At 23.6% G+C, this 18,059-nt stretch overlaps 7 protein-coding genes across 13 annotated transcripts; 3 read left to right on the plus strand and 4 right to left on the minus strand.

Annotated features, from left to right (window-relative positions):
- Positions 1–54: 54 nt before the first annotated feature.
- LOC107994460 (uncharacterized) lies at positions 55–952 on the minus strand. The gene is made up of 3 exons (XM_017051399.2): positions 791–952; positions 287–451; positions 55–199 (listed from the first exon to the last, which is right to left on the minus strand). Exons 2-3 carry the CDS (start codon positions 447–449, stop codon positions 126–128), a joined length of 237 nt encoding a protein of 78 aa, XP_016906888.1. The 5' UTR covers positions 450–451; positions 791–952; the 3' UTR covers positions 55–125.
- A 1,032-nt stretch (positions 953–1,984) lies between these two features.
- On the plus strand, positions 1,985–3,567 carry LOC107994404 (probable glucosamine 6-phosphate N-acetyltransferase). The gene is made up of 5 exons (XM_017051303.3): positions 1,985–2,236; positions 2,446–2,566; positions 2,652–2,714; positions 2,794–2,921; positions 2,999–3,567. Exons 1-5 carry the CDS (start codon positions 2,222–2,224, stop codon positions 3,239–3,241), a joined length of 570 nt encoding a protein of 189 aa, XP_016906792.1. The 5' UTR covers positions 1,985–2,221; the 3' UTR covers positions 3,242–3,567.
- Positions 3,396–7,518, minus strand: LOC107994401 (N-terminal kinase-like protein). The gene is made up of 12 exons (XM_017051298.3): positions 7,377–7,518; positions 7,113–7,259; positions 6,603–6,731; positions 6,322–6,533; positions 5,916–6,006; positions 5,359–5,841; positions 5,058–5,279; positions 4,742–4,994; positions 4,488–4,658; positions 4,145–4,413; positions 3,915–4,029; positions 3,396–3,835 (listed from the first exon to the last, which is right to left on the minus strand). Exons 1-12 carry the CDS (start codon positions 7,488–7,490, stop codon positions 3,690–3,692), a joined length of 2,352 nt encoding a protein of 783 aa, XP_016906787.1. The 5' UTR covers positions 7,491–7,518; the 3' UTR covers positions 3,396–3,689.
- A 261-nt stretch (positions 7,519–7,779) lies between these two features.
- LOC107994402 (centrosomal protein CCDC61-like) lies at positions 7,780–9,838 on the plus strand. Of its 2 annotated transcripts, XM_017051300.3 has the most exons (7): positions 7,780–7,948; positions 8,099–8,181; positions 8,239–8,390; positions 8,458–8,654; positions 8,713–8,988; positions 9,138–9,215; positions 9,307–9,838. In XM_017051300.3, exons 1-7 carry the CDS (start codon positions 7,780–7,782, stop codon positions 9,384–9,386), a joined length of 1,035 nt encoding a protein of 344 aa, XP_016906789.1. In that variant the 3' UTR covers positions 9,387–9,838. The 2 variants fall into 2 exon arrangements, with proteins under 2 accessions (XP_016906789.1, XP_016906788.1); XM_017051299.3 differs by having other exon boundaries at positions 8,099–8,390.
- LOC107994403 (optic atrophy 3 protein homolog) lies at positions 9,431–11,017 on the minus strand. The gene is made up of 3 exons (XM_017051302.3): positions 10,884–11,017; positions 10,484–10,680; positions 9,431–10,324 (listed from the first exon to the last, which is right to left on the minus strand). Exons 2-3 carry the CDS (start codon positions 10,623–10,625, stop codon positions 9,831–9,833), a joined length of 636 nt encoding a protein of 211 aa, XP_016906791.1. The 5' UTR covers positions 10,626–10,680; positions 10,884–11,017; the 3' UTR covers positions 9,431–9,830.
- On the plus strand, positions 10,935–14,725 carry LOC107994405 (GPI ethanolamine phosphate transferase 1). 5 transcript variants are annotated; one of them, XM_062075007.1, is made up of 9 exons: positions 10,935–11,071; positions 11,456–11,764; positions 11,871–12,091; positions 12,189–12,408; positions 12,504–12,789; positions 12,862–13,306; positions 13,386–13,716; positions 13,777–14,164; positions 14,240–14,725. In XM_062075007.1, exons 2-9 carry the CDS (start codon positions 11,529–11,531, stop codon positions 14,660–14,662), a joined length of 2,550 nt encoding a protein of 849 aa, XP_061930991.1. In that variant the 5' UTR covers positions 10,935–11,071; positions 11,456–11,528; the 3' UTR covers positions 14,663–14,725. The 5 variants fall into 5 exon arrangements, with proteins under 5 accessions (XP_061930991.1, XP_016906793.1, XP_061930992.1 ...); XM_017051304.3 differs by lacking the exon at positions 10,935–11,071 and having other exon boundaries at positions 11,265–11,764; XM_062075008.1 differs by lacking the exon at positions 10,935–11,071 and having other exon boundaries at positions 11,265–11,764; positions 13,653–13,716.
- LOC107994406 (splicing factor 3B subunit 2) lies at positions 14,713–17,683 on the minus strand. 2 transcript variants are annotated; one of them, XM_062075014.1, is made up of 4 exons: positions 17,623–17,683; positions 17,438–17,475; positions 15,154–17,247; positions 14,713–15,072 (listed from the first exon to the last, which is right to left on the minus strand). In XM_062075014.1, the coding sequence occupies exons 1-4, from the start codon at positions 17,642–17,644 to the stop codon at positions 15,004–15,006; spliced, it is 2,223 nt and encodes a 740-aa protein (XP_061930998.1). In that variant the 5' UTR covers positions 17,645–17,683; the 3' UTR covers positions 14,713–15,003. The 2 variants fall into 2 exon arrangements, with proteins under 2 accessions (XP_061930998.1, XP_016906796.1); XM_017051307.3 differs by having other exon boundaries at positions 17,438–17,658.
- Between the last annotated feature and the right edge of the window lie 376 nt (positions 17,684–18,059).

An 18,059-nucleotide genomic window follows, 5' to 3' on the forward strand; every position in this document is an offset into this window, starting at 1 on the left:
GAAATTTGTTTATAATATACTATGCAAGAAAAAAATTAAAAATTAGAAATAGAATTTTCATTAACTAATTTAGTATTGTATATTTTCATTTCATTTCATATTACTACAATATTTTCAAATATAATTTAATGACGCATTTCTCCAGAAAATTGATGTTTATGGATCTCATCCCATTTTTTAACATTTTCTGGATTATGACCTAAAAAAAAAAATAAAAAAAAAAGATTATTTATTATATATATAAGCATTAAAATAATTTTAAATAATTTGAAAATATTCCACTTACTTAATTGTTGAAATTTATACCATAGAGGTGCACAAATAAGTATACTAATTGCCCAATACCGGAATACCCAACCTGTTTCACTTTTAATGAAGTAATGATGAAACGGAAAACGAGTTATTTTTGCAGCAATTGTATATGGAAATTTCATTGGTCTTCCAGACATGACTGAAAATAAAAATTTAATATCAATTTTTATTGTTATAATATATTATTAAATAATTTTATGAAAAACTTAATTTGCAAAGTCAATCATTCTATTTTATATTTAACATAATAAAAAAAAACATTTTTTTAATCTTTAGAAATCTTGAAAAACTATGCGACATAAATTATATTTATCATATTTATTTTACAATTATATGATAAATAATATATTGAAAGTAAATATAAAGCTTATAAATTATAAATTATAAATTATAAAAATTGTATAACTTTCTTTCAGTTTATATTTAATAATTAATTATTGATTTTTGAAATATTAACAAAATGATATGAAATTAATACCTTTTATTAATTTTTATCAAGATAATTTTCACGAATTAAGTCAGGAAAATTAGGTTACAAGTATTCACCATCGAATGATATTATATAATGAATAACTACTGAAATATATCGAAAAATATCGAAATCTAAAGTTTGATATCTTATTGGTTAAGAATTGGACAAAATTAAAAAAAAAAATAAAAATTGTATTAAAAAAATATTTTATTTAATGAAACTTTATTATTATTATTAATATTTTTAAAAAAAGTTTAATTAGACATTTAAAGATTATAATTATATATATATATATTTCAATATAAAATTTTGATTAAACTTTAAAAAAGAAAAAAATAAAAATAAATAAATTGACCTTTTTATATGCATTTTTATAGAACTTAATAATGATAATTGTTAATGTTGGAATTAGTAATTCGAAAATTTTTTTATATATTTTGAATTGAATAATTGAATTTTTATTTTAATTTTTATTTAATATATTCACATGATAAAAGCAATTTTTCAAATAAAAATCTTAAATTGTATAATAATCTAGATCCAATTCAAATTTGATCATGTATTAATGTCTTATTCAATTTAAAATCAATAAGAATGTGATTGGATATAAAAAAGAAAATAATATATCATGATAATAATTTTGTGCATTTTTATGATATATATATATATATATATATATATATATATATATATATATATACAAATGTAAATAATATATAATATTATATTATAATTTAAAATTATAGAATATATTTTTAAGTTAATAATTTGAATTTAATACTTTTATTCTTCAAGATTGAATAAAAATTATAATATAATGTATTTCATAAAAATTCCTAAAAATAAGAAATGAACTCTGAATATGAATAAACTATTAAATTTTGACTATTGTCATAAATCAAAACTATTATTTTTAATTTAAAATTTATGAAATCATATAATAAAAATTTAAAAATTTTAGTTACATATTTCTAAAATTTAGTCTTATAGGAATATTAAATAAATTAATATTAAAAAATAAAGATTAAATAATTATGAAAATATGAATATTAAATAATTTAAAATATTTTTAATAATTCTAAGCATAATTTTAATTCAATTTTAATTAAGCACAATTTTAATTTAAGAATAAAATAATTTTTATTAATATTATGATTTATTTTCATGAAGCTATTTTATTATATCATAATATATAATCATAAATAGAAATTGACTATTGATGGAAACTTATCAAGTAATCTTAAATATTTATAAAACTTAAAAATATATTTAAAAGTAGTTACATGGAAATACACTTTATATTACAATAAGATTAATTAAAATTTTTATAACGGTTTTGTATTTTTATATCTATAATCTAAACGAGCGCGGAAGATAAAAAAATTTATCAAATACGATTGCATATTATTAATAAATGTGAAATTGTGTATTTTTGCCATGAGTTCTATAGAGGTTGTAAATGCTTGTCATTTTTAAACTTAAGCGATAGATTAAAAAAATATTTTTAATTTCATATGTGATATATATTAAAGTTAAAAATAATATTGATTTGACAAAAACAATTATTGAATTTAAAATTTTTACATTTTTGTTATTATATTAATCTTTTATGTTAATAATTAATATTAATAATTATCTTTTTGTTTATCGGATATTATTAGGAAAAATGTTTTGAGGATAAAGAAATTGAATTATTTAATTCAAGTATATTGGAACATTTATCTTTATCACACATTGAAGGTTTATTAATTAGACCTTTAAAATCTAAAGATTATGATAGAGGTAAAATATTGATTTTAGAGAACTACTATTAATAATAATATAATATAATAGCTTATTTATTAATCTTATGATATTTATTTAAAAGATTTTCTTCAACTTTTGACTCAATTGACTGAAGTTGGAAATATCAGTAGAGAACAATTTTTAAGTAAGTTTTTTTTTTTAAATTAACTTTTAAGATAAATATGAATTATAATAAATGCATTTGGTCTTTTACAAATGCATAGACCGTTTTCATATGATGAAAGATACTGGTAGCTATTATACTATTGTAATAGAAGATGTAACCATTGGAAAAATAGTAGCAAGTGCAACATTAGTTGTAGAGCAAAAATTCATTCATAATTGTGCATTGGTATGTTTTTTTTTTTTTTAAGATTTTATTTTTCATAAAATAAATTTTATACAATAAAAATAAAAAATTTGTTACAGAGAGGACGTTTAGAAGATGTGGTAGTAAATAATAAGTACCGTGGTAAACATTTAGGAAAACTGGTAGTTAAAATCATACTGCAATTATCAAATTATTTACAATGTTATAAATTATCATTGGATTGTAAAGATCATCTTATACCATTCTATGAAAGTTTGGGTTTTAAACGTGAACCTAATAATGCTAATTATCTGAATATGAGATTTTCTATTGAAAATACTGCAAAAATATTGCATTTATGACAATAAAAAAAAAAGAGTATTTAAAATTTCTCATAAAGAAAAATTGTAAGTTATATCTTAAATCTATGTACATTATGCACATTTCAGATTCAAACAGTGATTTTTATTATCTTGTTTTATATAAAAAAAAAAAAAGGAAAGAAGCAGACAATTATTTTCTTTTTAATTTTTTAATCAATAGATTATCTTAACATGAATTAATAAATTAAATGTAGGTTTAAAAAGTAATGATATGTGAGTATATTTTGTTGAATGTTATATAATATTTTGTATTTTATAAGAATATATAATAATGCAATAAACAATATTAGAAAAAGAATTAAAAATCGATTTTTAACAAATCAACTAGATATTGATAGAAAAAATACTTATTTAACATTCATCATATTTTAATTCTTTTTTTTTATTAATTACATGAATGCAATTATTAAATTATGTAATATTTAAATTAGAGTTTCTTAGCAGCAACATTGTTCCGTAATTTTATTGCCCTTTTTGCTTCCATTTGTTTTTGCCTTGCTAATTTTCCCTCTTCACGTTTTCTTCTGGCTTCTTTTAATTTAGTACTAATTGTATTGGTACTTTCAATGTTTTCTTAGATTAAAAAAAATTAATTTAAAATTATTGCAAAAATATTTTTATTTTAATTTGATAATTGTAAAAATATAAATACCTGTTTGTGTGTGTTCTAATGGTTGAAAATCTTCTAAAGGCTGAAATTCAGAATCCTCCCAGCCTATGTCAGAAGATTCATTTTTATCTTCAACATTCTGTGCTGCTTCTTCCTCCTAAAAATATTTGAGTTTTTCTTCAATTTTAGAATATTATAAAAAATCACTTTATAAAGATTATATATTAATATGTTTAAAATAATGTCCATATAAAATTTCAAAAAATACAAACTGGTTTTTCTTCCAGACTAATCCATTGATCATTCGGTTTAGGAGAATGAGAAGATGGAGAAATATTACTTGATCCATGTTCTAATACAGTAGAAGGTTGTTGTTCCATATCACCCCAATTATCAGCATCCCAATCCCAATCACAATCTGAATTTGCATTTGTAGCATTCTGTAAATCATGTTCATGATCATGATCCAATGATGTCATACTTGTAGCGCTGCTTGTTGTGGCAGTTGTACTAGCACTACTTTGTGAACTACTAGCTTGCTCTGTAATTTTATTACATATTTTTATAGAAAATGCCTCAGTGATAGAATAAAAAAAACATATATAAGTTAGATACCTAAAGAGGCAGGTTTGTTTAATAAAATTCTAGATGTATTATGAGCATTTGATGATTTAGGTGTATCTGATTGACTGCGATAAAATTTAGCAGTAACAGCTGTTACAGCCCAACCAGCCCATGTAGCAGCTGCATTACTAAGACTTGGTGTAGCTGTATTTACATCAGCCTCTGAAAATATTATATGTTGTATATTTATATCAATTTATTTTAATTGTTTTTTTATAGATAAACTTTTTGAATTGTTTTAATACCCATAGATTCACGTAATCCAGGATCTTCTGATACTCTTTCAAGCTTGGATAAAAATCCACGAATAGTTCGAAATGCATTATCTCTAACTCCTTTATCTACATCTGTAGTAAGTGGACATAATGCTGGTAAAATACGGTTTGCAACTTCTTGTAATAAAAAATATTGCTGTGTAGCAGCTAATGCTAAAATACTCGCTGCTCTAGCTGGTGGAAATGGATCTCGTGTACCTCGAATAAATGCTCCAATTAATACCTGCGATAATGTTCTTTATTATTATATATCATTTTATAAATCTTATATTTGAATTAAAATTACTTTTTGTCTAATCTGAGGATGAAGGTGCTGAGCAATTTTTCCTAAACAAACTGTAGTATTAGTACGTATGCCACCATGTTCATCTTTTGATTGAAGTTTTGCAAAATACCTTAATGTTTCCACATTAAGATTATTATAATCTAATTTTGGTGCTAAATGTACAACAGATTTTATTGTTTGTTCTCTAATTGCAGCATTTGTATCTAAAAAACCTTTGGCTACCTATTAATGTAAAAAATATTTTGAGCTTTTTGTATTTTTGTATTTTTGTACAATAAAAGAAATTAATATTTGTAATAACCTGTGGGAAGATGGCTTCATTAACTGTTGCTGGTTGTAAATGATCGACAAACCGATCTAACTGTTGTAATAATCGTAATCTAGTTGCTCTATCATTTGAAGTAAATAACTTTACAACACATGGTACAACTCTTCGTTGATATTCAGCATCAGGCAATTGGCAGCCAAGTTGTAATAAAGGAGGTAATACTGCACTTCCAGCATCACCAAATTCAAAAGCAGCCAATAATTGTGGTAAAATTTTATATCTACCAACGCCATCTGGAAATGATTCTAATTGACCAGCAAGTTGTGAAAAAAATCGACCTTTTTCTCCTCTTTCTTTCATTTGAATTTCCTCTAAGAATAAAAGTGCATCTACAAGTTCATTTTTAAAAAATCCTCCATTACTACGACAACGCGCTATCACATCAGCAGGATTTGGTCTTCCTTCTGCATTGTTACTAGTCAATTCTCGATATATCACTTGTAATTGTTTTGGAATCTAGATAAAAAACAGAAAGATATAATATTTCAATTTAAAAATAAATATACATCTTATATAAATAAAAAACATACTTTATCAATAACTTTAAGTTGCAAATTTGAATTTAATGGACCATTATATGTCTCCCAGATTAGGCATCCAAGTCCCCACATGTCAACTGAGCTGTTTTTTTATTTATTCATCAATTTCATAGCGTAAACAATAAACCTAAATGTTTACATATAGAAAAGCTAGTATTGTAGTGTAACTTTAAAAATAAGATAATTATTTTCTATTATTTACCAAATAAGAAAATTACATTGTCAATGTTTTATACACTAAATGAGTAGTAGCTATGAACAAAAATGATTAAATTATTTTCTTACATATTAAAGTATAATTTTTTAAATATATTTCCAATAAGAATAATATAAAATTAATAATAATATAATTATAGACATATGAAAATTTTTTATTCCTACTATAAATCTTTTTTACCATTTTGTAGCTGGTTTTACATTTTCTTTAACATCAGGAGGATAATAAGCTTGAAATGTTGATGGTAATATATTATAAATAATATCTACTGCAGTCATATATTCAACTCCACCAAGTTTCCATTCCCCACTTTCTTCATTAACAAATACAGTCCATAAATTAACATTATTATGACGTAAATTAGCATCATTATTTAAAAAATTCAATGCTCTCTATTAAAATATATATATGCAATAATGTATCACAAATAATATATTATTATATATAATTTTTATACATACAGTAATCTGGAATATTCCCCAAGAAAAATATAATTCCTTTTTAAATTCATCATCATTATCAGATTTTCTTGTCAATCGACTATACAAAGATTCTACACGTTCAGTTGCTAAATAAATTACTTTATTAGTCTGTAATTGTAAAAAATATTAGTATTCATATTATTGACATAATTTTTTAATATTGTAAGACACCCATATCCGCAGTAAATTATATTATGTAATTATAAAAATTAAATATTATGTAAATACACATTGATTGCATAATATAATTCATTTCATTTTATTATATACATTATATCATATTATTATCAGATAACATTAATTATTATAGTTTTATCATTTTATTAATTAAATTATATTACTTTATGTTATTTGTTATTATCATAAATATATATAATATGCATATAATCTTCTCTATTTAATTCTATTATTTTCAGTTTCATCTGCTGAGAATCTTGAAATATATTATCCTTGCAGATGAGGGAGTCTTACTATACATCATTACTATACCTCAAAACTGTCCAAATATGCAAGTATGCTTGGATGTCTAAGTGTCTTTAATCTTTTTACTGCTGATCGAGCTATATTTAAAAGATGTTCATTACCACTTTTGCATTCAAACACAAATACTGAAACATCTTCACCTCCTGCAGATCCCTATAAAAAGATTTTTTAGGTAATAAAAATAAAACTTTTAAACAGAGAATAAAATTTGGATCAATACCTAAAAATAGAAAATATTTTTTAAAATTTTACAGCGCCAGGTTATGATACCTTTTTTTTAGCTCTATGTAACGTCCAGATGCTCCTATCGTCTGAACTAGAAATAGGTTCACCGATTTCATATGAAAAGTCTTTGGCAGGATCTCTTGAAAAGAAAGACCACATATTTAAGATTTAATTATTTTATCTTCGTATAAATTAATTCATTCCTTGATTCAAAACCATATCATGGCACTGACAGCTACGCATCAATATATCTTCAACCGCGCTGCTACTTCGCGACGATTACGTATTTAATATTGAACTTACATTACCCAAGTAATCAGTGTGAGATTTAAGTATACAAATGCATTGATTAAACTTTTTACTATATTTAAAAAAATTATTTTTGTCAGATTATTCGAAAACTTTTTGTGTCAAATATTCGTTATTACGTTAATGTCTATCACTAAGTATGAACGAAGTTGGTCCGTCTTTGGTGACGACTTATACTTTTAAAAATGGCAAAGAATACATCGTAAAAATTAAAGTTACTACTTTTAAGGGATGTCAGCGTAATTTGGAGCTTACTATTAGCGACAAATATACTGCTGAAAATTGGCGGTCTTTCTACGATGCTGCATGTTTGTCTTCTATTTTTTCATCTTTAATAATTAACGCATTATTTTAAGGTTATTCTAAGAATTTCTAAATTCTGTTTGTATGCTAGAACTTTCATCTCGTATAAATATCATTTGCTTTTTATAATTAATTATACATTTCTTATTTTTAAGATATTGAAAATTTGACGCACAAAACAGGAAATTATAAGCATTTTGATGTATTTGTAGCTATGCTGCAATCTGGATTGTTAAAAGTAAAATTTGAATTTAAATTTTTTAATCAAATAAAATCAAAAGAATTTAAATTACAGACAAGCGAATCTATTACTTTGGATCTTCTTACATTTGAAGACTTAGAATTATTACGCGCACGCAAATTTGAACGTAGTTCATGTTCAAATTTAGGTAATACATCAAATAATCGACGATATCTTATATTAACATACACAGTAGAATTTGATAGGTAAGTGTATTTTAAAAAATCCTTAAATTTTCTTAAAATAAATCAAATATTTGCCAATTTCATTAAGAATCCATTATCCATTACCTCTGGAATATTGTGGTTTACCCAATCCAATAATATTACAAGCTACTATTAGGAAATTACAAATTGAACTTGAAAGATTACAATCTACAGGAATAAATAGAGATCTCCAAAAACGTATTGAACAACTTACAATTGCCAATCAAAAACTTGTACAAGAAAATCTTAAACTTACAAATGGAGGTAAAAATAAATATTTTTACATTTTATAGATTAATTTTTTAAGTATATTATTATTCAGGAAGAAGTTTAAAACATTTATTAGCATCGATTAAATCATTAGAAAAAAACATTATTAAAGAACGTGCATCTTTCTGTATGCAAATTCAAAAACTTAAAACTGAAAATACAGCTTTGTTATTGAAAGTACAACAACTTAGTACATCTGCTAATAAAAAATCTGAAGATGGTTGTTCAGGATTAAAACGTCGTAATCGTACATCTTCTACACTTAGAAGCAGAAGTCGATCGTCCTCAATCTCAAGTCGTAATAAAACAACTTCTAGTTTATCATCAGGTGTATATTAAAATTAAAATCTTACTATTAATATTAGAATTTTATTCATATATATGTATATTTTTTTTTAAAATGATTATTAAGATAATATATAATTAATTAATATATAATTAACATGATAATTAAGATAGCATATATCTTAATAATAGGTAGTTCATTAGATTCAATTAAAATTCAACGATCTCCTTGTCGAAATGTGAAAATACATAATAAAACAAAAAATTCAAGTTAGTATTAAAATATATAATTAAATATATTATATTATCTTTGATATATATATTATATAACAGATATCAAAATATATATTTTTTATTGTAGAAGTCGAGTTTGAAAATTTGGAAGCAAGAATTCATACATTACAGAAAATGTTGAAAGAAGGAATAAATCTAAATTATTAAATAAATTTTTTTATGAATAATTAGTGAATATATATACACAGATATATTTCTTTTTTTAACATTATTATTAACATACTTTTCATATAACATATAATACAATTTAATTAAATATAAATAGACATAGTGTTTTACTATCTAAAATAATATGATTTGAAACTTTATAAAAGTAAAATTTTCCTGTTTTTAAAAATTATTAATGAAAAAATTAAAATATAAAACTACATGTATAAGTATAAATACAAAATATTAAATATTTTGAATAATAATGTACAAAATATTAATGTACAAAGTGTTATATATAATTTTAATTCTACATAAAGTCATGTACATATTGTGGAAAGTATTTTTTATATACACTATAAGATTATAAAGATGTATTTTAGTATCATTAATATTATAAGTACATTATCAAAATCATTAATAAAATTTAAAATAAAATTTCAGTTAACTAAGATTGTCTGTTTTTACATTATTTTCATAATATAATATAGCACGTTCAATTATTGATGATTTTTTATTGTTTGAATTCACATTTGTATTTTGATTTCTATCATTAAATTGTTGCACTTCTTTATTTGGTTCTTTTGTTTTTGATTTTATAATCAATTCATATTTTGTATGTTTTGCTAATTCTTTAATTACTTCTTGCAAATATTCTATTTCACTTTCTTGTTGAGATGTAATTTGATTTAAATTTTTAATATCATTTGTAAATGTTTGTATTTGTTGAAGACGTGCTTCTTCTTTTTTTGATTCCTTTGTTACTTGACGATTATATTCTAATATTAAACAAGCACCAGCAACACTAAAAATAATAACCTCACCCATTAAATTGGCTCCTAATTCAATAGCCATAGTTTCATTCAACTTTGCAACTTTTGTTGGTTTACCAAGATTCATTAAATACATTTTTGCTTTTACTTCTGCCCAATGATAAACTGGAATTAAATGATAAAAATATGAAATAATTATGTATAATATATAAATATGCATGACAAATGTCTTTATAATTATATTAATAATGATAGTAATGATTACATCACAAATAAATTTCTTCTAATTCAATGAAACTTTAAATATTTTAATTCAATACTCACATTGAGCAGGTGGTATGATAAAATATGTCCTAAATACAGGATGATTTTTAGCTTGATTAACAAGGAACTTTGCTAAAGGTTTACTAATTTGTTTAACAAATAAGACTCCCAATTTGAGAGCTGGAAAAACACCCACTACCATTTTTTTTATTTGTATAATTAGAATTAGATAATCACACGTTATATGTAATTAAAACCTAAAAATTATATATATAAATAAATATTAAAAAAAACTTAAAATGTATTAATATATATATATATATATATATATTTTTTCAAATAAATATATTTATTATTAATATTATATATTGTATACATATTGAAATATTATATAAAATATAATAACAAAACAATGTCACAACAAAATTGATGAATTTCGCATTATATTCACGATCATTACCTCACTTCTGAAATTATTTCAGAGTATACAAGACAGCCATAGTGATATGATGTGATATGTTATCTGATATATATGTGAATTACATTTTCAATTATTTATAAATTAAAGATTGATAAATATATTTCTAATTTTATATTATAATTTATAAATATATATTTATATTGATGATATATTATATTATTTTCTACGTACGTTGGATATATATATATATATATGTGTATGTGTGTGTGTGTATATGTATATAAATCTTTTCTGTTAAAATCGATTGTATAATAATTTTTTTGTTAGATTAATTTAACTAAAAAAATATTTTTGTTTTTTTAAATATAAATGAATATATTTTAGTAATTACATATATATGTTCTAAATAATTAATTTATTAAAATTATTAGTACATAATACATAACTTCCAAAACTTCAAACTTTAATCTGTAAAATTTGTTTAAATATGAATAAAAATTTTACAATAAATTTAAAAAATATGTTATATAATTTTTTTCATGATGAGTATAATAAAATTAATATTAAATAACATATTTACATATAACATAGTTAAAATATTAATTTTATAGGTTAAATGTTTTCTCAAAAAAGTGCATATTTAAAAAATTTGTATTACATTATTGTTGAAATTAATTAAAAAAAATGTATAATAAGAAGTTTAATATAATAAACAATAATTATTTATTTATAATATGGGGTTTGACAATGCATTTAATATTTTTATGGGGTACACTCGATATTAATTTTCATTCTCCCATTATTCAAGAATTACCAAATGTATCAATTTTAAAGAATCCACCAGCAAAAAGATTAGTTTTATTTATAGCAGATGGTTTAAGATTTAGAACATTCATTGAAACACCACCAAAATTTCTGAAGTAAGTAGAATTTATTTTTTATATAAAAATTTATTTTAAATTAAGAATTTTAGTATATTTAAATTAAAATATGTAATAACAATATATAAATAAAATTTTGATCTAGACATGTAATGACAAATAAAGGTGCTTGGGGTATATCTCATACACGAGTACCAACAGAATCTAGACCAGGTATTGTTGCAATTTGTGCAGGATTATATGAAGATCCCAGTGCTATATTTAAAGGATGGAAAGAAAATCCTGTTGATTTTGATTCTATTTTTAACCAAAGCTATCTTTCATGGGCATGGGGTAGTCCTGATATTATATCTATATTTACAAAAGGTATTATAAATACATATATATTTAAAATAAAATTTCATGTAAAATAAATTTATTATATTAAAAAAAAGCATAAAAGAAAGTAATATTACTTCAATAGGTATAAAAGGAAATATATATGGTGATAGTTATCCCTCTGAATGGCAAAATTTTGATATTATACATGGTAAAATTTGGCGTTTAGACTCCTGGGTATTTGATAAATATATTGAATGGTTAAGAGAAGATGCTTACAAAATTAAAAATGCTGAACGTATTATTTTATTTCTTCATCTTCTTGGTTGTGATACTACAGGACATGCAGTAAAACCTTACTCAAAGTACTAAAAATAAGTTATTTTATAGTTTTGATAATATGAATGATATATTTAATAAAATTATAATTTCATTAGCTCTATATTATATTTGAACATAGAGAATATATTGCTAACATGAATTATGTTGATCGGAAAATAAAGGAAGTGGTACAATTAACAGAAAATTTTTTTGGAGATAATAGTACTGCATATATTTTTACATCTGATCATGGAATGACTGATTGGGGATCACATGGAAGTGGTTCTACAGATGAAACAGAGACACCATTTATTGTTTGGGGTGCAGGAATTAATACATTTAATTTTCGTCAAAATATAGAACAAATTGATATTACACCTTTAATTTCTACTTTAATTGGTGCTCCGATTCCAATTAACAATGAAGTATGTATAAGAATAATATCAATTTTATTATTTTTTATTTTTTTAAATATTTACAGGAATATAATTTTTCAGGGTGTATTACCTTGGCAGTATTTAAATGTTACTGATCTTAAATACATAAATTATGCACTGCTAAATAATTTGAAACAATTAACATATCAAGTAAAAGCAAATCATAAAATGAATTGTGAAGATAATGAATATGCAGATTGGAGAGAAATAGAATTAGATAATAAAATTATTACTTTAGATAAAGATCTTGAAACAGCAGATTTAAATGAAAGACTAAAAGAAATTATTAACTCAATTAAGCTAGCTAAAAAGTCTTTGTTATATTTTCGACAATATCAAAGAACACGATTTTTATTATATTTGTCTATAATGTGGCTAGGATGGATAATATCATTATTTTTTAAAATAACTGGAGTTAATCGACCTGTTATACATTCCTTTATTTTATTAATCACAAATATTGTATTTTTAATTTCAATAATTACAATATTTATTATGTACAAAGGTATGTTATATATAATATATAATTTAACTGTTTGTAAGAAAAAAATTATTAGTTTTTATTTTAAATAAAATATTTTCAGATTGTAATAATTGGAGATTATCTTATTATACATTTTTAGCTATAGTTTCTCTCTGGTTAGTTATTCGAAATGCAATTATATATACAATAAAATTAAAAATTTGTAATAATAAATATTATTGGACACTAATTGCAGAAATAATTTTTTTATTAGTAATAATGTTCATTGGCTTAACATATAGGTCTGTTCTTAGTATAGGAATGTTAAGCATTATTTTAACTCAAAAAATAGTATTAAAAAATACTAAAAATTTATTTTTCTGGACAGCTTTATCTTTAGCTGTTTTTCCATTGCTGCCTGTTGTAGAACCATATCCTCGGATTTATATCGTGTAAGTTTAAAATTGTAATATTAAATTAAATTTTTTTTTTAATTAAAATTTTTTTTTCAGAATTCTTAGTATGTGCATTGTAACCATAATAATTATATTAAAGATACAATCGAAATATAGAAAAGCAATCGAAATTTTTCGATTAACAATTACAGGATTAATATATTTGGAATTTATAGATGGTCGAAATTGGATATCATGGACAATTTTATTAACAACACCATTATATATTTGCATTTATCCTATACAATCAAAAGAAAGAATGCAAGGAATTATGTTGGGATTTTTTTGTCCATTTATTTTATTATCTACATCTTATGAACCTTGTTTCTTTATAATTCTTGCATTACATTTATCTTGTTGGTTACAATCTAATTCTTTTATTCAATATCATCAAAATACTAAAAATGCTTTGACAATGGAAGAATTGCTTAAAGCAGCAATCTTTGTATCCTTTATTAATATGATTGATATATTCAAATTGAACTCTTAAATTAATAATATCCTGAACAATTTATCATAGATGTTATACACATTGCTATGTTTTTTTGGAACTGGAAATATGGCAAGTATCAGTTCATTTAATCCTTCTTGGACTCGTCATTTTGTGACAGTTTTTTCTCCATTTACAATGTTTCTATTAATACTTTTAAAAATATGCATACCTTTAATATTAATTGGATGTACAAGTCATATATTTGGAGAGTCTTCAAGCATCTTTTTTGGAGTACTTTTATTGGGAGATTGTTTATCGTTACCACTCATGTTTTATGTTACTCCTCAAGGAAGTTGGCTAGATATTGGTAGTGCTATAAGTAGATTTACAATTGCGATTTCTCTTCCATGTCTTATATTATTATTACATTATCTTTCATATCCTTTAATAATGTTTTCTCCAAATAAATTTAAATTTTATATTAATTTAAAAAAAAAACATATTGTATAAAAAATATAAACTATGTAAACAAAATTCATGATTTATTTATAATAAAGTGATCAAGTAAATATAGTTATGTTTATTTGATTTAATAAAAAAGTATTACATTGTTTACTTTTCAGAAAAAAATTAACGTATTTCTATATTTTATTTAAGAATTTCAATCTATAATTATTTTTTCTAAAAAATAAAATATAAAATTTGATACTTTACTAGTACTAATATCAAATCTTATAATGTTTTAATAACAATAATCTAATATTTAAGAATTTCTGGATGAGATATATAATATTAATATCATAATATAATTTATATATTCATTAAATAATTTTTTTTTTATTTAATTAAATCTAGAATTTGAATTCTTTGTATTTCTTAGAGGCTTTTGAATCTTGACTTTGTTGTCGTTTGCGTTTACTCTGTAAAAATAATCAAAATGAATTTAATATATATTTATTAATTTTTTAATTAATTTTTTAAATATTTAAAAATATGCTTACTTTTTGTCGTTGCACATGATCTTGAAGCATATCTGATAGATCTTCCCTTCTTAAATGAGCTTGTCGCGACCTCATTGTTTCTTCATATCGTGATGCCATTGCTTCTGAATCTAAATCTAATTCACTTGGATCTAATGCTAATTCAACAGCTCCATCTTTTTCTGTTCTTCCATCTGATGTTGTTCCACTTACTCCACGTCGTGCAGCAATTACAGATGGTGGTGCTTGACCACCTGCTGCACCAGTCATATCATAAACATGTGTACTACCCATCATGCTTGCTCCAAGACCTTCTGTTCTTCTTTCTTGTAAAACTGTATATAAAGCAGGAGTATCACCTCCTTCCATTTCACTTTCAATTTTCTTCTTTCTTAATTCTATTGTTTCTGGAGTTTCTAATCCTGCAGGAATTGATGTTATTCCACTAGGTGTTATTAAACCTTCTGCACCAGGTGTAACTAAACCACTTGCATCTCCATCTCCATCCTTTCCTTCTCCTTCACCTTCTCCACCTTCTTCTGCATCTTCATCTTCATCTTCATCTCCAGAAGATTCTGATTCAGGTTCACCCCACATACCTCTATCAATTTCTTCATCCATATTATCTCCTCCTGGAGTACGTGATATACCAAATACATCTCCATACAAAGGTCTTCCTGTTTCATCTACAGGAGGTTTCCCCCAACCACCAGCATGATAGCCAAATGCACATCCTTCTGGAATTGGTGCATTTAAACCAGGTATTTTTAAATTGGGATAACTTGGTGGTGGACCATATCGTTGCATAGCAATTAACCATGGAGGTGGTACTTTATGACAATTAGGTCCTACTGGCATACCAAGAGCAGTACGTAGTTCATCAGATAATTCTCCAGGTTTCTTCTCTTTTAATCGCGTTTCGAATTCTTTACCCTCATAATATAAATCACCGTGAATAGTCATACGAGGCTTTGTTTGCCATTTGAAGAATGCATCATGTAACTTTTGATAGTCAATATCTATTTTGCCAAGCTTGGGTCTTGCTCTTTCTCGCATTTTAGCTTTCAATGTACGTGTATCATCTCGTTCTTGAAGACTTGCTCTCATTTCTGTAATACCAGTTCGTTTTATGAAATCTGGTAAATCAAAAGGAGGCTTCTCTATACCTCGTTTTCCTTGTAAATATTTTCTTTTGAAACACCAGTGTCTTGGTACTGGTACTGTATTACGGTGAGCTTTTAATTGTACAAGAAGTTTTGGATCTCTAGCAGTAACATCATGCATTTCTACAACATCTGGACGCCCAACAAGTTGTTTTAATTCTGCAACACTTAAGCGCGTTAATCTTTTTAGTTTTCTTTTAGAAAGACGTGGAGCGCCATTTTCTCCACTTCCTTGTTGTTGTTGCTGCTGATTTGCCTCATCATCAAAATCATCTAATGGTGGTACTTTACTAGGTACAGTTCCTGTTGCTTGTAATGTTGTCACAGGTGGATATTGTCCTATTGGTTCTCCTTTTTCTGTTTCTGCAGATTTTGGTTCAGGTTCAGTTAATTTAAATGCTTCAAATATTCTAGCAAATTGACGATACATTGGTTCCAAGTCATTAACACTTGGAATTTCTTGAACATATTCAATCTCTGGTAAATCTTCTTTTGGTTTGGCATTTTCCACATTGTCTTTTTTATTCTCTATTTCTTTTCCTACATTGTGTTTCTTTCTCTTTTTCTTTTTTTTCTTTTTAGTTTTAGTTGTTTTCACATCAATTTTTTCTGTTGTTGTTTCAGGTTCAAGTATAACATCATCTAAATGAGATATATCTTCTCCTAGAGTTTCATGATTAGGTGATTTTCCTAAAGAAACTATGTCATTTGGATCTCCTCCTACTTCTTTAGCTCTTTCTGTTTTAAAAGCTAGAGCTTGTTCTAAAGCTGCTGGTAATTTCACAGAATCGCTGTCTGTATCTCTTCCAGCATCATCTGATGAAGTCTGACTTTGTAATTCACTTGGAGGACTTACTTTTAAACTTAATAAACTTGGTAATGCTTTTGGAGGATCCATTCCTGCTACTCCATGATTCATTAAAGATGGTATTTGATGTGTCATTTGTTGAGTCTATTTTAAAAATTTATAAATGAAAATTAATAAGAAAACTGCATATGTGCAATTAATTTTATAATTTATAAATATATACTAGTCATTATGTAATTAAATATAATAAAATATTATATAAAATTTTAATACATATATGTATTAGTTAATATATAAATAACATTTTTTTTCTTGTAATGAAAACAAAACTAACCTCATTTCCTACTATATTCTCCATGTTAGTGTTTCGTTCTGCTCATATGTGATATGTAAGAATATTTACCATATTAAAGTTATTTACAGTCTAAAATCAATTCTTTAATAAAAAAAAATTAATCTACACCTATTAATATTATATTGTATAATAAAATACATAGTATAATAAAGATAATACCTTACCATAAGTATTGAAAAAAAACATAGAATAAATAAAGACTAGAGAACGCTTCCTACTGTTGAAAACAATGCTATTATTTTATTGGTTAATTCAATAATACTGATTAAATAAGAAATTTCACTTTTTATTTAAAAATTTAATTAGAAAATATATTAAATATTAAAATCATAATACATAATTAAAATCATTTTATTTATAAATAAATAATGTGATTTTTATAAAAATACAAAAAACAAAATAAATGTGATTTTTTTTTACTAATTATCATTCAAATTATTATATATTTTTATATTTAAAAAATTAAAAGAATAAATACTTTCTAAAAATATAAAATACTTAAAAGATAAAATACTTTCTTAAAAGAATATATTTCATATTATATTTTAAATTATAAAAATAGATGTTCAACATTATTATATTTAAAGAAAAAATTATAAAA

The sequence above is a fragment of the Apis cerana genome, linkage group LG5 (assembly GCF_029169275.1).
Source record: "Apis cerana isolate GH-2021 linkage group LG5, AcerK_1.0, whole genome shotgun sequence".
NCBI classification, from domain to species: Eukaryota; Metazoa; Arthropoda; class Insecta; order Hymenoptera; family Apidae; genus Apis; species Apis cerana.

What these genes read in the sequence shown, in the direction of transcription:
- LOC107994404 (XM_017051303.3), top strand. An exon ending in ATCTAAAGATTATGATAGAG is followed by an intron (nt 2,567 to 2,651) that starts GTAAAATATTGA and finishes TTTATTTAAAAG; the next exon opens with ATTTTCTTCAACTTTTGACT. An exon ending in TCATTCATAATTGTGCATTG is followed by an intron (nt 2,922 to 2,998) that starts GTATGTTTTTTT and finishes AATTTGTTACAG; the next exon opens with AGAGGACGTTTAGAAGATGT.
- LOC107994402 (XM_017051299.3), top strand. Translation starts at nt 7,780, where the DNA reads ATGAACGAAGTTGGTCCGTCTTTGGTGACGACTTATACTTTTAAAAAT. An exon ending in TACACAGTAGAATTTGATAG is followed by an intron (nt 8,391 to 8,457) that starts GTAAGTGTATTT and finishes AATTTCATTAAG; the next exon opens with AATCCATTATCCATTACCTC. An exon ending in TAATAAAACAAAAAATTCAA is followed by an intron (nt 9,216 to 9,306) that starts GTTAGTATTAAA and finishes TTTTTATTGTAG; the next exon opens with AAGTCGAGTTTGAAAATTTG.
- LOC107994460 (XM_017051399.2), bottom strand. Translation starts at nt 449, where the DNA reads ATGTCTGGAAGACCAATGAAATTTCCATATACAATTGCTGCAAAAATA. An exon ending in GTATAAATTTCAACAATTAA is followed by an intron (nt 200 to 286) that starts GTAAGTGGAATA and finishes TTTTTTTTTTAG; the next exon opens with GTCATAATCCAGAAAATGTT.
- LOC107994406 (XM_062075014.1), bottom strand. Translation starts at nt 17,644, where the DNA reads ATGTTTTTTTTCAATACTTATG. An exon ending in GTTTTTTTTCAATACTTATG is followed by an intron (nt 17,476 to 17,622) that starts GTAAGGTATTAT and finishes ACATATGAGCAG; the next exon opens with AACGAAACACTAACATGGAG. An exon ending in ATCATGTGCAACGACAAAAA is followed by an intron (nt 15,073 to 15,153) that starts GTAAGCATATTT and finishes TTATTTTTACAG; the next exon opens with AGTAAACGCAAACGACAACA.
- LOC107994401 (XM_017051298.3), bottom strand. Translation starts at nt 7,490, where the DNA reads ATGTGGTCTTTCTTTTCAAGAGATCCTGCCAAAGACTTTTCATATGAA. An exon ending in CATATTTGGACAGTTTTGAG is followed by an intron (nt 6,732 to 7,112) that starts GTATAGTAATGA and finishes TTACAATTACAG; the next exon opens with ACTAATAAAGTAATTTATTT. An exon ending in AACTTAAAGTTATTGATAAA is followed by an intron (nt 5,842 to 5,915) that starts GTATGTTTTTTA and finishes TTTTTTATCTAG; the next exon opens with ATTCCAAAACAATTACAAGT.
- LOC107994403 (XM_017051302.3), bottom strand. Translation starts at nt 10,625, where the DNA reads ATGGTAGTGGGTGTTTTTCCAGCTCTCAAATTGGGAGTCTTATTTGTT. An exon ending in TATCATACCACCTGCTCAAT is followed by an intron (nt 10,325 to 10,483) that starts GTGAGTATTGAA and finishes ATTTAATTCCAG; the next exon opens with TTTATCATTGGGCAGAAGTA.
- LOC107994405 (XM_062075007.1), top strand. Translation starts at nt 11,529, where the DNA reads ATGTATAATAAGAAGTTTAATATAATAAACAATAATTATTTATTTATA. An exon ending in AATATTTATTATGTACAAAG is followed by an intron (nt 13,307 to 13,385) that starts GTATGTTATATA and finishes AAATATTTTCAG; the next exon opens with ATTGTAATAATTGGAGATTA. An exon ending in TATCCTCGGATTTATATCGT is followed by an intron (nt 13,717 to 13,776) that starts GTAAGTTTAAAA and finishes TTTTTTTTTCAG; the next exon opens with AATTCTTAGTATGTGCATTG.